The following is a 14,049-nucleotide window of genomic DNA, read 5'->3' as shown; positions in this document are numbered from 1 at the left end:
ATGAAAGGATGAACGGTGCAGAGGGGAGCACATAAGCGCCATCAGGTCAGCACAGGTTGCGGGGAGAGTGGTTAGTCCGCGTTCGGGCAGTGCAAGGGATCGTCACCCTGCTGGCATTACGGGAGCATAAGAGGAGGGGGAAAGGCTGTTGAGCACATTTTGGGGGGGGGGCTACCTGAGCACAAGGAAGGCAATGGGGGCACAACTCTCAGTTTTGGGTGCAGTGGTGATGAGCAATGTTCTCCTCAGGAATTATGTGCCTTGGGCATCAGGAGCACAGAGGAGAGGAATGAGGGGCAGGAAGTACATAGAGGCCATACCCTCAGCATAGGATTTACTGGTGAAGAAGCAGCTTCTTTGAGATGACCGAGAGCCAGTGCCGCAGCAGACTATGACTGTCCGGGGAGATGGTCAGTGAGAGCTGTGTCCTCATCACTGAAGACCTCACAGCATTGTTCACCATGGCCTGTCAGTAGCCATCAACGTCACTGTGACCTCGAACTTCTTCGCTTCTCGTTCCAAGGATCAGCTGCGGACCTTGTTGGCATATCACCAGCGGCAGCACACCACTGCATTTCGCTGGTCACTGATGCCCTATTTGCGACAGCTGGACAGTATATTCAATTCCAGAGCACAGGTGACTAGGGCCGGTGCGGGGCCCGACAGGCTGCCATCAACGTCAGGGATCACCTGATTCAGGCTCATTTCGCTGAGTCCCTCTACCCAGCAGGAACAGCATGGTCTGGAGCCTCACTTTGAGCTGCCTGTGATTCGATTGAAGATGCAGCCTGGAGCAGCTCAACTCTTACCACCAATGAAGGATGCACATCTGCTCAGAGGTTTCATTGTCACCATTCACGGACCCTTGCTTCCTTTCACCACTTCATTCCTCTTCTCCTGTTCTGCCATTAATAAAAGGAGGCTTACATTCTGGCTTCATGTGTCAATATTTACATGGTGCTCCAAAAGTCAAAAAGTGCACAGTACAAGCGAAAGAGACCCCAGTGACTCACTCAGTGCTCTGCCCGACACGGTGGCCTCCACTCTTGGCCACTTCTACGCTGTGTTTCCCTTGTGGCCTCAGAGGACGTGGAGGCAACCTGCTCACCTGTTTCGGCTTGCGGCTGAGATGCACATGGCAGTCATCCTGGTTGTAGAGGTGCCAGTGAGGGCACCTCCAGAGGCTGCTACACCAGCATTGTTGCAGGGGCAGCCTCAGTTAAGCACCCTGCTGCATTGATGCTCCCTCAGTCAGAGGGGCGAAGGAGGTCGCTGTTGGTGATGGTGCCCCGTGATGAGTGGCTCCCTTATCCTACCCAGTGACTGCCTCAGCTCTTGGCAGGTGCTCCAGATGGCTGGAGGGAGTCACCTGCTGGGGCACAACTGGCATGCCCTCCAGACATTTCTGAGCCATCAGTGCTACTGACCGGTCAAGGCAACATCGTGTGGCATGCATCTTGTGAACATCAGTGCGCAGTTCCTGCATGCACTCAAAGTGCTGCTGCATATGGCTCTCCATGAGGTGGATTTTGAGAGGGCTTGACAGGGTAGATTCTGAGAGGATGTTTCCCCTCATGGGGGAATCTAGAACTGTAAGCACAGTTTCAAAATAAGGGGTCTTACATTTAAGGCAAAAATGAGGAGGAATTCCTTCTCTCAAAGGGTTGTTAATCTTTGGAATTCTCTCCCCCAGAGAGCAGTGTAGGCTGGATCATTGAATATACTCAAGGCTGAATTAGACAGGTTTTTGATCTACAAGGGAGTCAAGGTTATGGGCGGATGGCAGGTAGGAAAATGGAGTTGAGGCCATGATCAGATCAGCCATGATCTTGTTGAATGGCAGAGCAGTCTTGAGGGGCTGAAGGTCTACTCCTGCTCTTATTTCTTATGTTCTTATGCACTCAAAGTCCTGAGCCATAGTGGCACACATAAGCTGGATGAATTTCTCCATTCTCAGCTTATGACCCCTGCACCGCCTCAGGGAACTCTGACATGTGGGAGCACATCTGTTGCTGCTGGTCTCGGTGGAACTTACTTTGTTGTGCCAGCTGAGCAGAGCTGTGTCTGTCCTCCATCCTCAAGGGTCACTGCCCACAGTTGTCTCTCCCTCTGGCACCTCCTCCTACACACTAGTGCCATGCTCATTACCCAGTGCCACCCCATCTAACCACACATGAGGACTCACCGAGGTGACTGTAGTTGCACTGATGGAGGGTGCACTTGTAAGATGTGACAGTGCTTGGTCTGAGCTCTGCTGTGGCTGCGCTTGGCCCAGTGATGGTGAGGGAGTTGGTCTCATTGCCTTGATGTCTGCACCTGGGAAAGATACAAAACGAGATCATGTGAACTAGCCTTGGAGAGCAGAAGCTTCGCAGTGCTGAGGCTTCCCAATGCAACTCAGTCTTCAGTATGCTGTCGGACGGGGTGGAGTTCAGTGCACCCCCTTAATGAATGCATTGCACTCTCTTATCACCGTCTCCATGATGGATGTCCATTTCACCTTGCTGGACTTGCTTGTAGTCAGCGACTCTGGCTATGTTCATGGCTCCCTCCTCCGTGGTGGTGATAAGGTGCAGTTATGGAACCCTTCCTCTCGGGCCTCTCTCAGGCATTATAAGCTCGTTTCTCCTGCAATGACTAAAGAGAGTGAGATAAGGCACTGTTGGCCTCTCTGGCCAATGTCAGCTGCTCCTATTCATTAGAAGCTGCATGTTTCAGTGCCGGTAGGTCCTCAGCAGCACCATGGCTCTGAGCCATTCTGAGGGCTCAGTAAGTGCCCTGGGCACACTCCTCCCGTGTTCAGGAGCGGCATGTGCCCTCAGACTCCTCAGCTGGGGAGTCCAATAGAGGGTGAATACCAGAGGCCTGAACTGAAGGTTCAGCATCGGACACACCTTTACAGACCAAATAAGGTCATTGAACCTCTTCCTACATGGTATCATTTTCTGTGCACCACACTCTGTCTGCTGACTGTGTCAGTTGCCTCCAGCTAGCCCTGCTGGGAGGGTGGCTTCCTCCTGCCAGTCTCCATGAAGAGGACCTCCCTCCTCTCCTTCACGGCCTTGAGAGGCTGCCCTGCCCCAGTTTCCAGGCCTCTGCCTCTCCTGAGACATCTTTCCAACAGCAGGTAATGCAATGAAATAGCAGCCACAGTAACAGCGGCTATCACCTGCCTAAATCGGGCTTGCACCTGCACAGTCCTGCCTCCATTCCCATCCCCAAGGCTGCTAATTGGCCACCAAACCCGTCTCCAAGCCAATTAAGGGTCATCCCCATCAAAATCGGGGTCGGTGACTGTCTTTCTCCACCCACCCACGCCCCCTGGTAGTGGGTTCAGGACATGGAACCGATCCTGATGTCCATTTTTCCAGAAGGAAAATTCTGCCTTAGGACTGGTGGGCACAGTCTAAAAATTAGAGCCAGACCAGAAGGAAGTTAGGAAATACTTGTACATACAAAGGGTGGTGGAAGTTTGGAACTCTCTTCCACAAGTGACAGTTGATGCTGGATCAATTGTAAATTTTAAATCTGAGATTGATAGATTTTTGTTATCCAGAGGTATTTAATGATATGGGGTAAAGTCAGGTATATAGAGTTAGGTTGCACATCAGCCATGATCTCAGTGGCTGTCCCTGTGTTACTGTGTTCAGAGGCCCAGCAGGGGACTGGCACAACTGCATCTCCTGAGCCCCTTGAAGGAGAGTGTGCTCCAAAGTATTTGCGCGACAGTCTCTAAGGCCATTGCAACTGTCGTCACTGTACCATTCAGGAGGATGGTATGTTCCTGCCTTATGCATCTGGTCAAATCTCACTTCATCCTCATTCTGCTATTTGGTGTGAAGTACAAGGTGCAGATGGTTTGACCATGGACCTCTTGTTTTCCACCCACCCCACCTCCATCATCCTTACTCTATCCTTCTGCACTTATGCTTTCAAGTATCCAAGATTTGCTGCTTGGCCAGCCGCTGCAGCCTCACGGTGAAGGATGCACAGTGGCGCAGTGGTTAGCACCGCAGCCTCACAGCTCCAGGGACCCGGGTTCGATTCTGGGTACTGCCTGTGTGGAGTTTGCAAGTTCTCCCTGTGACTGCGTGGGTTTTCTCCGGGTGCTCCGGTTTCCTCCCACAAGCCAAAAAGACTTGCAGGTTGATAGGTAAATTGGCCATTATAAATTGTCACTTGTATAGGTAGGTGGTAGGGAAATATAGGGACAGGTGGGGATGTTTGGTAGGAATATGGGATTAGTGTAGGATTAGTATAAATGGGTGGTTGATGTTCGGCACAGACTCGGTGGGCCGAAGGGCCTGTTTCAGTGCTGTATCTCTAATCTAAAAAAAAATCTAAAAACAAGAGTAGACATCTGGCGAGCTCAGATACTGGCACTGTGTGTACTTTAGAGGGTAGTATAGAGGCAGGATCAGCAGTTGGTGTGTCACTGGTTTTGTACAGAATACTCAGTAGCAGACATCTGAAGATCACTCGACGATCAAATGGAAGTAATGTGTTTTGGAAGCTGAAATAATGTGTGGTAGGTATTTTAACCAACTGTGTCCTTTCACAATTCAGATGCAACTGATCCCAGATCACAAATGTGACACAAAACTGAATAGGTTTCAACAAGGGTGCCACAGTGGTTAGCACTGCAGCCTCACAGCTCCAGGGACCCGGGTTCGATTCTGGGTACTGCCTGTGCGGAGTTTACAAGTTCTCCCTGTGTCTGCGTGGGTTTTCGCCGGGTGCTCCGGTTTCCTCCCACATCCAAAAGACTTGCAGGTGATAGGTAAATTGGTCGTTGTAAATTGCCCCCAGTATAGGTCGGTGATAGGGAATATGGGATTACTGTAGGGTTAGTATAAATGGGTGGTTGTTGGTCGGCACAGACTCGGTGGGCCGAAGGGCCTGTTTCAGTGCTGTATCACTAAATAAAAAAAATAAATGATCCTTGTTTCTAAATCCCTTGCAGTTAGTGTATTCCAGTTTCTAGCTCATGATTATTTTGCACATGAGGTGAGATAGTCCTGGGTCTGTACCCAGTTATACTGGATTTCCAGAGTGGGGTGAAAATTAGATCAGACTGCAAGCTAGTTGAAAAAATTCCCATCTGATTTTCCTTCCATTTAAATTAATAGAGGAAAACTGACAGGTTGCTTTACAGGCTTGCAGTCGAACATGCCTGGTTTTTCCACTGTGCAGATGCAATTCAGTGTTACAGACCCAAAAAAATCTTGCTCAAGAATTTATGGAATATTTGTCACCAAGCCCAGATCATGAAAATTATCTTTGCTAGCTTGAGAGCATAACGTTAATAGAGGCTTCTTTATTTCTTTTGAGCAAAGCAGCTCCCCAGTATTTGTGGAATCTGACTGAAGTCTACTTGTTTCCTACAGAAATGATACTGGGGTATTTGTGTCAGACATTGTGAAAGGAGGAATAGTAGATCTGGATGGAAGACTTGTGCAAGGAGATCAAATACTATCTGTGAATGGGGAAGATGTTCGAAACGCAACTCAAGAGACTGTTGCTGCTATGCTGAAGGTCTGACTAGTGCTTAAAGTATGCTTTGGCAAGGATTTGTTATCAGCAAGTTTGACCAAGACCTGTAACTTTAGTAGTGGAGAAATGAACATATTTTTATGGTGATATATTCTCATGCAAACAGCCAGCCATATGTTTGTAAGATTTCTAAAACTAATGGGGGAATAAATGTTTTGTATCTATTTATAATTTTAGCAAGCACGTTTTTTTTGCTTCAGCTAAGTGACTTGCAAGTTCCTGCATCCTTTATGTCACACCCTGCTTTTAAGAGTGAGAGAAATGTAAATGAATTCAAAGCTTGTTGAAACATTTATCTGAGAATTGTTCATTTTTTTGGTTATTTAAGTGACAAAAGCAAAGCATGTAAATCTTGGGTTCATCTTCAAACCAAATAGATGTGTAATAGGCATGAAGGTCGTGTCAATTACAGCACATTTTTTTAAACGGAAGACTCATTTCAAGTGCTTATCTGAAATGTTTCTCAAGACTTTGGGGGTGGTGCGGGGAAATGTGGGTCACTTCTCATACCTTGGGCGCCTCCTCTCAGCAAGGGCAGACATTGACGATGAAACTGAGCATTACCTCCAGTGTGCCAGCGCAGCCTTCGGTCATCTGAGGAAAAGAGTGTTTGACGACAAAGACTTCAAACCTAGCACAAGATCATGGTCTACAGGGCCGCAGTGTTACCTGCCCTTCTGTATGTGTCAAAAAAATGGACACTGCACAGCAAAAATCTCAAAGACCTGAAGAGATATCACCAGCGGTGCCTCCGCTAGATCCAGCAAATTCATTGGCAGGACAGGTGCTCCAATATCAGTGTCCTCTCTCAGGCCAACATCCCCAGTATCGAGACACTGGTCATGGCTAGTCAGTTACATTGAGCGGGCCACATCACCCGCTTGCCTGACACAAGACTCCCAAAAACAACCTATCTTTCCAAGCTCCGTCATGACAAGAGGCTACCGGGAGGGCAGAGGAAATGCTACAAGGATGTCCTTAAAGCCTCCCGGAAAAAATGTGAAATCTCCACTGATTCATGGGAATCTCTTGCCTGAGACCATCCAAAATGGAGAAGAAGCATCCACAAAGGTGTCAGCCAGTTCGAACAATGTCGACATGCCCAGGCAGGGACGAAATGCAAACAATGGAAGCAGCGTTCGGAATTTCGAGCATCCCATTCACTTGCCTTACCAAACGCCATCTGCCCCATCTGTGGCAGAGTGTGCGGATCCAGAATTGGACTATTCAGTTATCTAATGACCCACAAACCTGCAGTGGAAGAATGCCATCCTTATTCCTGAGGGACTGCCTAAGAATAAGATTTTTTTAAAAGAAAGACTCATTTCAAGTGCTTGTCTGAAATGTTTCTTGCAACTTTGGGGGTGGGCGGTGGGGCAGGGATTTTAACATGGGAGAATGCATGGGAGGGTTAAATCCAACAAAAATGTAGTGCACCAGGAAGCCCAACCCACCAATGTCCACATTTCACTCCAGCGCATTAGGCTACATTAATGGCTCAATTAGACTGATATTGAAATGAGTTTTACACATTAACTTTGGATCCGCAGGTTTCTCGGGCCTCCTGGAACTCGCCAGTAAAAAGCAAGGTGAGAATACAGTGGCAGTGACAGGGGAAAATGCCACTAAGTACTCAGTGCTGACAACTGCATTCTTACCTTTTTGTGGAAAAGAGTTTGTTCACACTATGTGGGCTGAGGGGTTACTTTGGAGGTTATTTCACACGTTTTGGAGGTCCGATCTGCACTTTAGAGTTCTGATCTGTCAGATCAGCTTGGGTGTCATTTACGCTGTATTAGGTTGGACCGCAGATGAGGACCAAAGTGATAAGGGGCAGCAGCGCCAGTAGCAGCCTGCTGCTCACAGTTCTGCAGCTCTACAGGAAAGAGAGGATCAGCAGCATGGAGGAGGCCGAACCCTGTACATAAGGTCTACGGGCAGAAGATGAGCTTCCTCGACATACCAAAATACCAATATCTCAGTAGGCTCAGGGTGTTCAGTCAGGTGGTGGCAGACATTTGCTGGAAAAAAAACCTGCTGCCAACTGGACCAGGTGCCCACACTTTACAGTGGCTGTCAAAGTCACCACTCAATGTTTGTGCCCCTGGATCCTTCCAGGGGCCTGTCAAAGACATTTGCAGGACATTGCAGTGGGTAGCACACAAGTGCATAAGATAGGTGACTGATAACTTGTTTGCCAAAGCTGCCAATGATGTCAACTTTGTCTGTAATGACACGAGTCAGAATGAGTAGGCATTATGGTTTGCACTCTATCTTGACTCTATCTTTTCTCTGCTGGTCCCGTCTCTTCCCACCTACATTCCTGACTCTTCTGACGCCCTACGTCATTTTGACAATTGCAGTTTCCTGGCCCCAACTGCCTCCTCTTCACTATGGACGTCCACTCTCTCTACACCCTCCATCCCTCACCAGGATGGTTTGAGGGCTCTCCGATTCTTCCTTGAACAGAGGCCCAAGCAGTCCCCATCCACCACCACCTTCCTCCGCCTGGCTGAACTTGTTCTCACATTGAACAACTTCTCCTTCAACTCTACTCACTTCCTTCAAGTAAAAGGTGTTGCTATGGGTACCCGCTTGGGCCCCAGTTATGCCTGTCTTTTTGTGGGATATGTCAAACATTCTTTGTTCCAGTCCTACTCAGGCCCCCTCCCCCAACTCTTTTTCCGGTACATTGATGACTGTATCGGTGCCGTTTCCTGTTCCCACCCGGAACTGGAAAACTTTATCAACTTTGCTTCTAATCTCCACCCTTCTCTGACCTTTACATGGTCCATCTCTGACACTTCACTTCCCTTCCTCGACTTCTCTGTCTCCATCTCTGGGGATAGGCTGTCTACTAATATCCATTATAAGCCCACCGACTCCCACAGCTACCTCGACTACACTTCTTCACACCCTACCTCCTGTAAGGACTGCATTCTATTCTCCCAGTTTCTCTGTCTCCAACGCATCTGCTCTGATGATGCTACCTTCCATGACAGCGCTTCTGATATGTCTTCCTTTTTTTCAACCGAGGATTCCCCCCACCCCCCCACTGTGATTGACAGGGCCCTCAACCGTGTCTGGCCCATTTCCCGCACCTCTACCCTCACCCCTTCCCCTCCCTCCCAGAACAGCAACAGGGTTCCCCTAGTCCTTACTTTCCACCCCATCAGCCTCCATATCCAAAGGATCATCCTCCGCCATTTTCGCCACCTCCAGCGTGATGCCACAACCAAATGCATCTTCCCCTCCCTTCCCCTGTCAGAGAGGGATCATTCCCTCTGCGACACACTGGTCCACTCCTGCATTACCCTCTGCGACACACTGGTCCACTCCTGCATTACCCCCACCACCTCATCCCCTTCCCATTGTAACTTCCCCTGCAATCGCAGGAAGTGTAATACCTGTCCATTTACCTCCTCTCTCCTCACTATCCCAGGCCCCAAACACTCCTTTCAGGTGAAGCAGCAATATACTTGTGATTCTTTCAATGTAGTATACTGTATTCGCTGCTCATAATGTGGTCTCCCCTACATTGGGGAGACCAAACGCAGACTGGGTGATCGCTTTGCGGAACACCTCCGCTCAGTTCGCAAGCAGGACCCCGAGCTTCCAATTGCTTGCCATTTGAACACTCCCCCTTGCTCTTGTGCTCACATCTCTGTCCTGGGATTGCTGCAGTGTTCCAGTGAACATCAACGCAAGCTCGAGGAACAGCATCTCATTTACCGATTAGGCATACTAGAGCCTGCCGGACTGAACATTGAATTCAATCATTTCAGAGCATGACGGGCCCCCCATTTTAGTTATATTTTTAGCTATTTTTTCTTTTTTATATAATTTTTTTTGTTTATTTTATTTCATCTTAGTTTGTTCAGTTTGCTTACCCACTTTTTTTTCATGTTTGTACTTGCTGCTGTTCAATTTTCAGTCCGTTAACACCCTATCTGTACTAATGCTTTGTCTTTCAACACACCATGAACATATTGTTTGCCTTTGCTCAATGACCTTCTGGTCAGCTATTCTGTGACCCTGTCCTATCTACACCTTCTCCTTTGTTATATCTTGCCCCACCCCAGCTTTACTTGCTTATAACCTTTTACATTTCTAATATTTGCCACTTCTGAAGAAGGGTGACTGACCTGAAAGATTAACTCTGCTTCTCTCTCCACAGATGCTGCCAGACCTGCTGAGTATTTCCAGCATTTCTTGTTTTTATTTTATATTAAATAAGGGTTTGCAGCTCTGGCTGGCTTCCATAGGTGCAGGGCAACATCGACTGTGTACGTATGGAAATTAAGACACCACAGATCACCAAGTAGTATTCCATCAATCACAAAGCCTTCCATTCCATCAATGTGCAGCTGGTGTGCAACTAGATAAAGATCTTTATGCAAGTGTGCACAAGATTCCCGGGCAGCTACCACAATGTCCTTGTCCTGCAACAGTCTGCCCTTCCTGATCTCTCGTACCTCGAAGCAGCGTTACCTGCTGGCTACCTAGAGGCAAGGGACATCCACTTGGACCTGCAGGAGTAACAAGGTGCAGAGCACAGAGCCTCTTCGGAGGATCCCAAGCAGGAGGAAAACAAGGAGTAGTAGGAGGAGGAACACAAGGAGGTGGAAGGTGATCTGGGCACTGCGCCACAGGGCACACATTGCTGCCTGGGATGCCCTCATTTATTGAGAGTTTCACTTATCTAACAGCCACATGCAAAAGCCACACAAACAACCAAATCTCCTTTTTCACAGGTGACCATTGCTCAGTGCCAGTTCATGTCTTGCCATTCATCATCACATGACTGAAAGGCCACTTGCCAGCCAGCAACCAAGAAAGGGCAAGTTGAGAAAGTAGTGCAGAAGAGTAATATTTATGTGGTTCAAATAGGCAACCGAAACTTAACAATCTAACAATGTGTAACACACCCTAACTTTATCTTTTCCCTGGCACTTCTAACATGGTGCAACCAACCCCTACGGTTTCAGCAGCAGTAGAGGCAGAGGCAGGCTGCTCAGAGCTCTGTTTGGATTGTTGAGGTACTCATGGCCAACATCTTCTGGATTTTTGACCCTGTGAGGGCCCTGCCAAAGACTGCTCCACCTGCATCGGAAAGGGAACGCAGACCGGCAACACTACTTTGAATCCCACCTGCCTCCGATCCTGGCCCAGACAGGGCCTAAAAATCAAGCTTGTGGATTCAGACATCATAAGATCCATTGGGTTAGTCAGTCAACAGACAGCAGCAGATACTACTGCTGCAGGCAGTTCCATCAATTGAAATATTGTTGAAATAAAAAAACCTTAATTAAACTTTTTTTCCTCACTCTTTCCATCTCTTCCACAGTATACATAAATGCTTGACCTTAACTTACAATGCTTGTGCAGTCTTTGCTCCCGTTGACAGGAGTCCTGTAATTGAGGGTATTAAACTGTTACAGGGCTGTTTAGTTACAACCTTGCTGTACTAAAACGATAAGGCTCAAGGTAATTCAGCAAAAAGTTAGCAAACATGATGACTGATCATCAGGAAGTCTTCAAATATGAAATGGATGGTATATAACTTAGATATATTCTGTAAGGCAAAATGTGGGTGTCAAAGAACAGAATTCCTTGGATAAATGAAGAACTAAAACTGAACTGGAACCTAAAAGGGGACCAGATGATTCTAATGCTAAAAATGCTGAAGAAAATTGAGTCACAAAGTGTTGTAGGGAGGTGGAAAGGTAGTTACTGTGGCTAGGAGCAGGTAATATAAAAGGAGATAGCAAGAACTTTTATAAACATGGAAAAGAATAAATATTTTCTTTTTTAACATATTAGAGCCAATTATGTGGACATCTCTGCCTAGGTGCTGAATGCCTGAAGTATGCTGTATCTGTCTAGCACTGGGATTGCCCCTGATTAGTGTCCATGGTCTTGGGCAACCCCAGCAGATCCTGATTGCGCTCCAGATCTTCCGCCAGTCCCATGGATATTCCAGTCAGCTGGAGAACAGGGACCGGCCACATCAATAGATCTTTCTGAGTGGCTTTGTGTTTGGGAGGCCTGGAGTGCTCCATACTGCCTTTTCAACATTGTTTCTTTTTTGGCTCGCACTTTACTCAAGTGCAAGCTGGCCTCGACATCCCCTTCCCCTCCTTTTTCAGGAAGGACCTTGGAATCTCACCTGCAGCATTAATGGAACAAAAAACCCAATGATCCAGATCTCCACCCATTTTTCCTAACTCTTGCACCCTAGTAATGTTCAATTCCCAAGCATCGAGCAAGGAAAATTGGTCCTATCGTGCTTTCTGCTCTGGCACATGTGACAGACTAGTTTCCTAAAGACCTCTCATCTTGTGAACACATAATGCATGTACTGTTTTATATTTATCATTTGATTAAATACAGTAACCTTAAAAAAGCTGTGAGTTCTAAGATGCATAATTTGTTGTGATTTTACATGATGTAATGCACAACATAAAGTTCCTACCAAATTATCATATTGTATGCTCTACTTGTACAAGTTGAAATGTTCTCAGACATTCAAAAAATAAAGTAACTTTTCTATTTTTATTTTTAGTGTGCACAAGGCACAGTAAGATTAGAGGTTGGCAGGTTGAAGGCTGGATCATTCTCACCTGATAGGAGAGGTTCCCAAAGTAGCCAGGTTTGTACCTCTAAGCTGATGTTTGAACTGTTCTGCAGCAAAATAAGACTAGTTAGTTTGTAGGGGCAGAAGCTTATTCATCTATTATTCAGTTTGTGTAAACCACAAAGAATGGGAGTAATGATCATTTCAGTCAAGTACAATTAAATGATGCTGGAAGTTCTAGTATATAAAGTCGAAGTATGGATCTGAAGTTTCCATGCTATTCTGTGTCCCTTAAATGTTTTGTTGATACTAAATAGTTTCTTTAATGTTTATAAATTTTTTAAAAATCTCTTTTTCAAAAGGAGGTGCTAATTTAGTACGTCGATTATTATTAATCCTGGATTGTCATGTTGGAGGACTAAGGATCTCAACTAACCTCCATTTTATTTCTATCAAAATGAAGTTCATGGGGATGTCTTTAAGTATGTGCTGACCATAGGAAACCTAAGCCAGCATCTTGTTTTGAGAAATGGTTTCCGACAAATATTCACAATATCTAATTTAATCTGCAGCTGGGATTAATTAGCTTTGAAGAGTCACCATACAGTTTAAGGTGGAAATGAGGAGGAATTTCTTTTCTCAGAGGGTTGTTAATCTTTGTAATTCTCTACCCCACAGAGCACTGGTGGCTGGGTCATTGAATATATTCGAGGCTGAGTTACACAGATCTGCAAGAGAGTCGAGGGTTATGGGGGCAGGCAGAAGAATGGAGTTGAGGCAATGATCAGATCAGCCATGAGCTTATTGAATGGTGGAGCAGACTGGAGGGGCCGAATGGCCTAATTCTGCTCCTGTTTCTTATGTTCTTGCTTCAAGTTTCCATTTAACTTTTTTTTAAACTCACTTGATCATTTAACTTCTGACTTTTTTATGTTGAATGGTGGAGTAATGCTTCTTTAAGTAATGACATTTCAAAATGAGCAGAATTTCCCCCTATAGTTGGTGGAGGTAGATTTTCTGTTGGTCGCCAGGTGGAAAATTAATTTCAGTTCAAAATGCAGATTTTCCTTTCTCTGGAGACAATTTGGAAAATTTTGTAATTCAAATATGCAAGGGAATAGTCAAATGTTATGGAAAACGTTTTGGACTGCATCTTAACTCCCAAAAACAGGTGGATTGGGATCATATCAGAGGTTAAAATGCAAACACATGTGGTGCAGTAACCTCAAATCCACCCATATCCAGATTTAACAGAGGTGAGGTGGGCGACCAATACCCCCGCAGGAAGCGGATTGCTCATATACATATTATAATGAGGCTGCCTGCCTTCATTTTAACAGTCATTCTGTTTTTAACCCCAGGTGGCCGTGTTTCCCAGACCTTGGGTAACTCGGCAGCTAAAGGACAGGTGAAGGGCTGAATCCATGAGGGGAGTGCCTTTACAGCACTGCTTGTGGACCAGGAGGAGCAGGAGTGTTTCCTCCAGGCCCACAAAGCTTTCCAGTTAAACAACCCCCTCTAGCCCTCCTCCCGCAAACTGTGCTTCCCCCATGACTGCCATCAGACCTCCACACCCTACCACCATTGGACCCCCTGACCATTGCCAGACCACCACCCCTCTCTCACTCCATTAAACCGACCCGCTCTTGTAGGCTTCAGCCTTACGAAGCAGGCTTCCCACACAAAAGGTCTCAATCCTGCCAATCAGGTTGCCTGTGGGTAAAATCCCCACGTAAAAGTTTAAAGGAGCACCGAGTTAAATGCTGCATGATGTTTAGAAAGCCTGTTGTTTCAGGTTTCCCAACCTCACAACAGCAACGCCCCCACACTGCATGGAACTAGTCTCCAAGCCTTTGTTTTGAACTGACTTCCCACACAGTTACTGTTGGCCAGCTAGTTTAACACTCCTTCAAGGTGAA

The 14,049-nt window shown here is 46.6% G+C and overlaps 1 protein-coding gene across 14 annotated transcripts in view; it reads left to right on the top strand.

Annotated features, from left to right (window-relative positions):
* Nucleotides 1-14,049, top strand: part of LOC137369472 (multiple PDZ domain protein) — a 419,370-nt gene that overhangs the window by 372,459 nt on the left and 32,862 nt on the right. For all 14 annotated transcript variants that reach the window (XM_068030740.1, XM_068030727.1, XM_068030738.1 and 11 more), the window contains 2 exons: nucleotides 5,388-5,535; nucleotides 12,119-12,205. In XM_068030740.1, coding sequence (XP_067886841.1) covers nucleotides 5,388-5,535; nucleotides 12,119-12,205 — 235 coding nt within the window. The remainder of the gene's footprint in view (nucleotides 1-5,387; nucleotides 5,536-12,118; nucleotides 12,206-14,049) is intronic.

The sequence above is a fragment of the Heterodontus francisci genome, chromosome 4 (assembly GCF_036365525.1).
Source record: "Heterodontus francisci isolate sHetFra1 chromosome 4, sHetFra1.hap1, whole genome shotgun sequence".
Taxonomy (NCBI): Eukaryota; Metazoa; Chordata; class Chondrichthyes; order Heterodontiformes; family Heterodontidae; genus Heterodontus; species Heterodontus francisci.
Note: the sequence above shows the minus strand (reverse complement) of the source record. Positions and strands in the feature narration are given on the sequence as shown.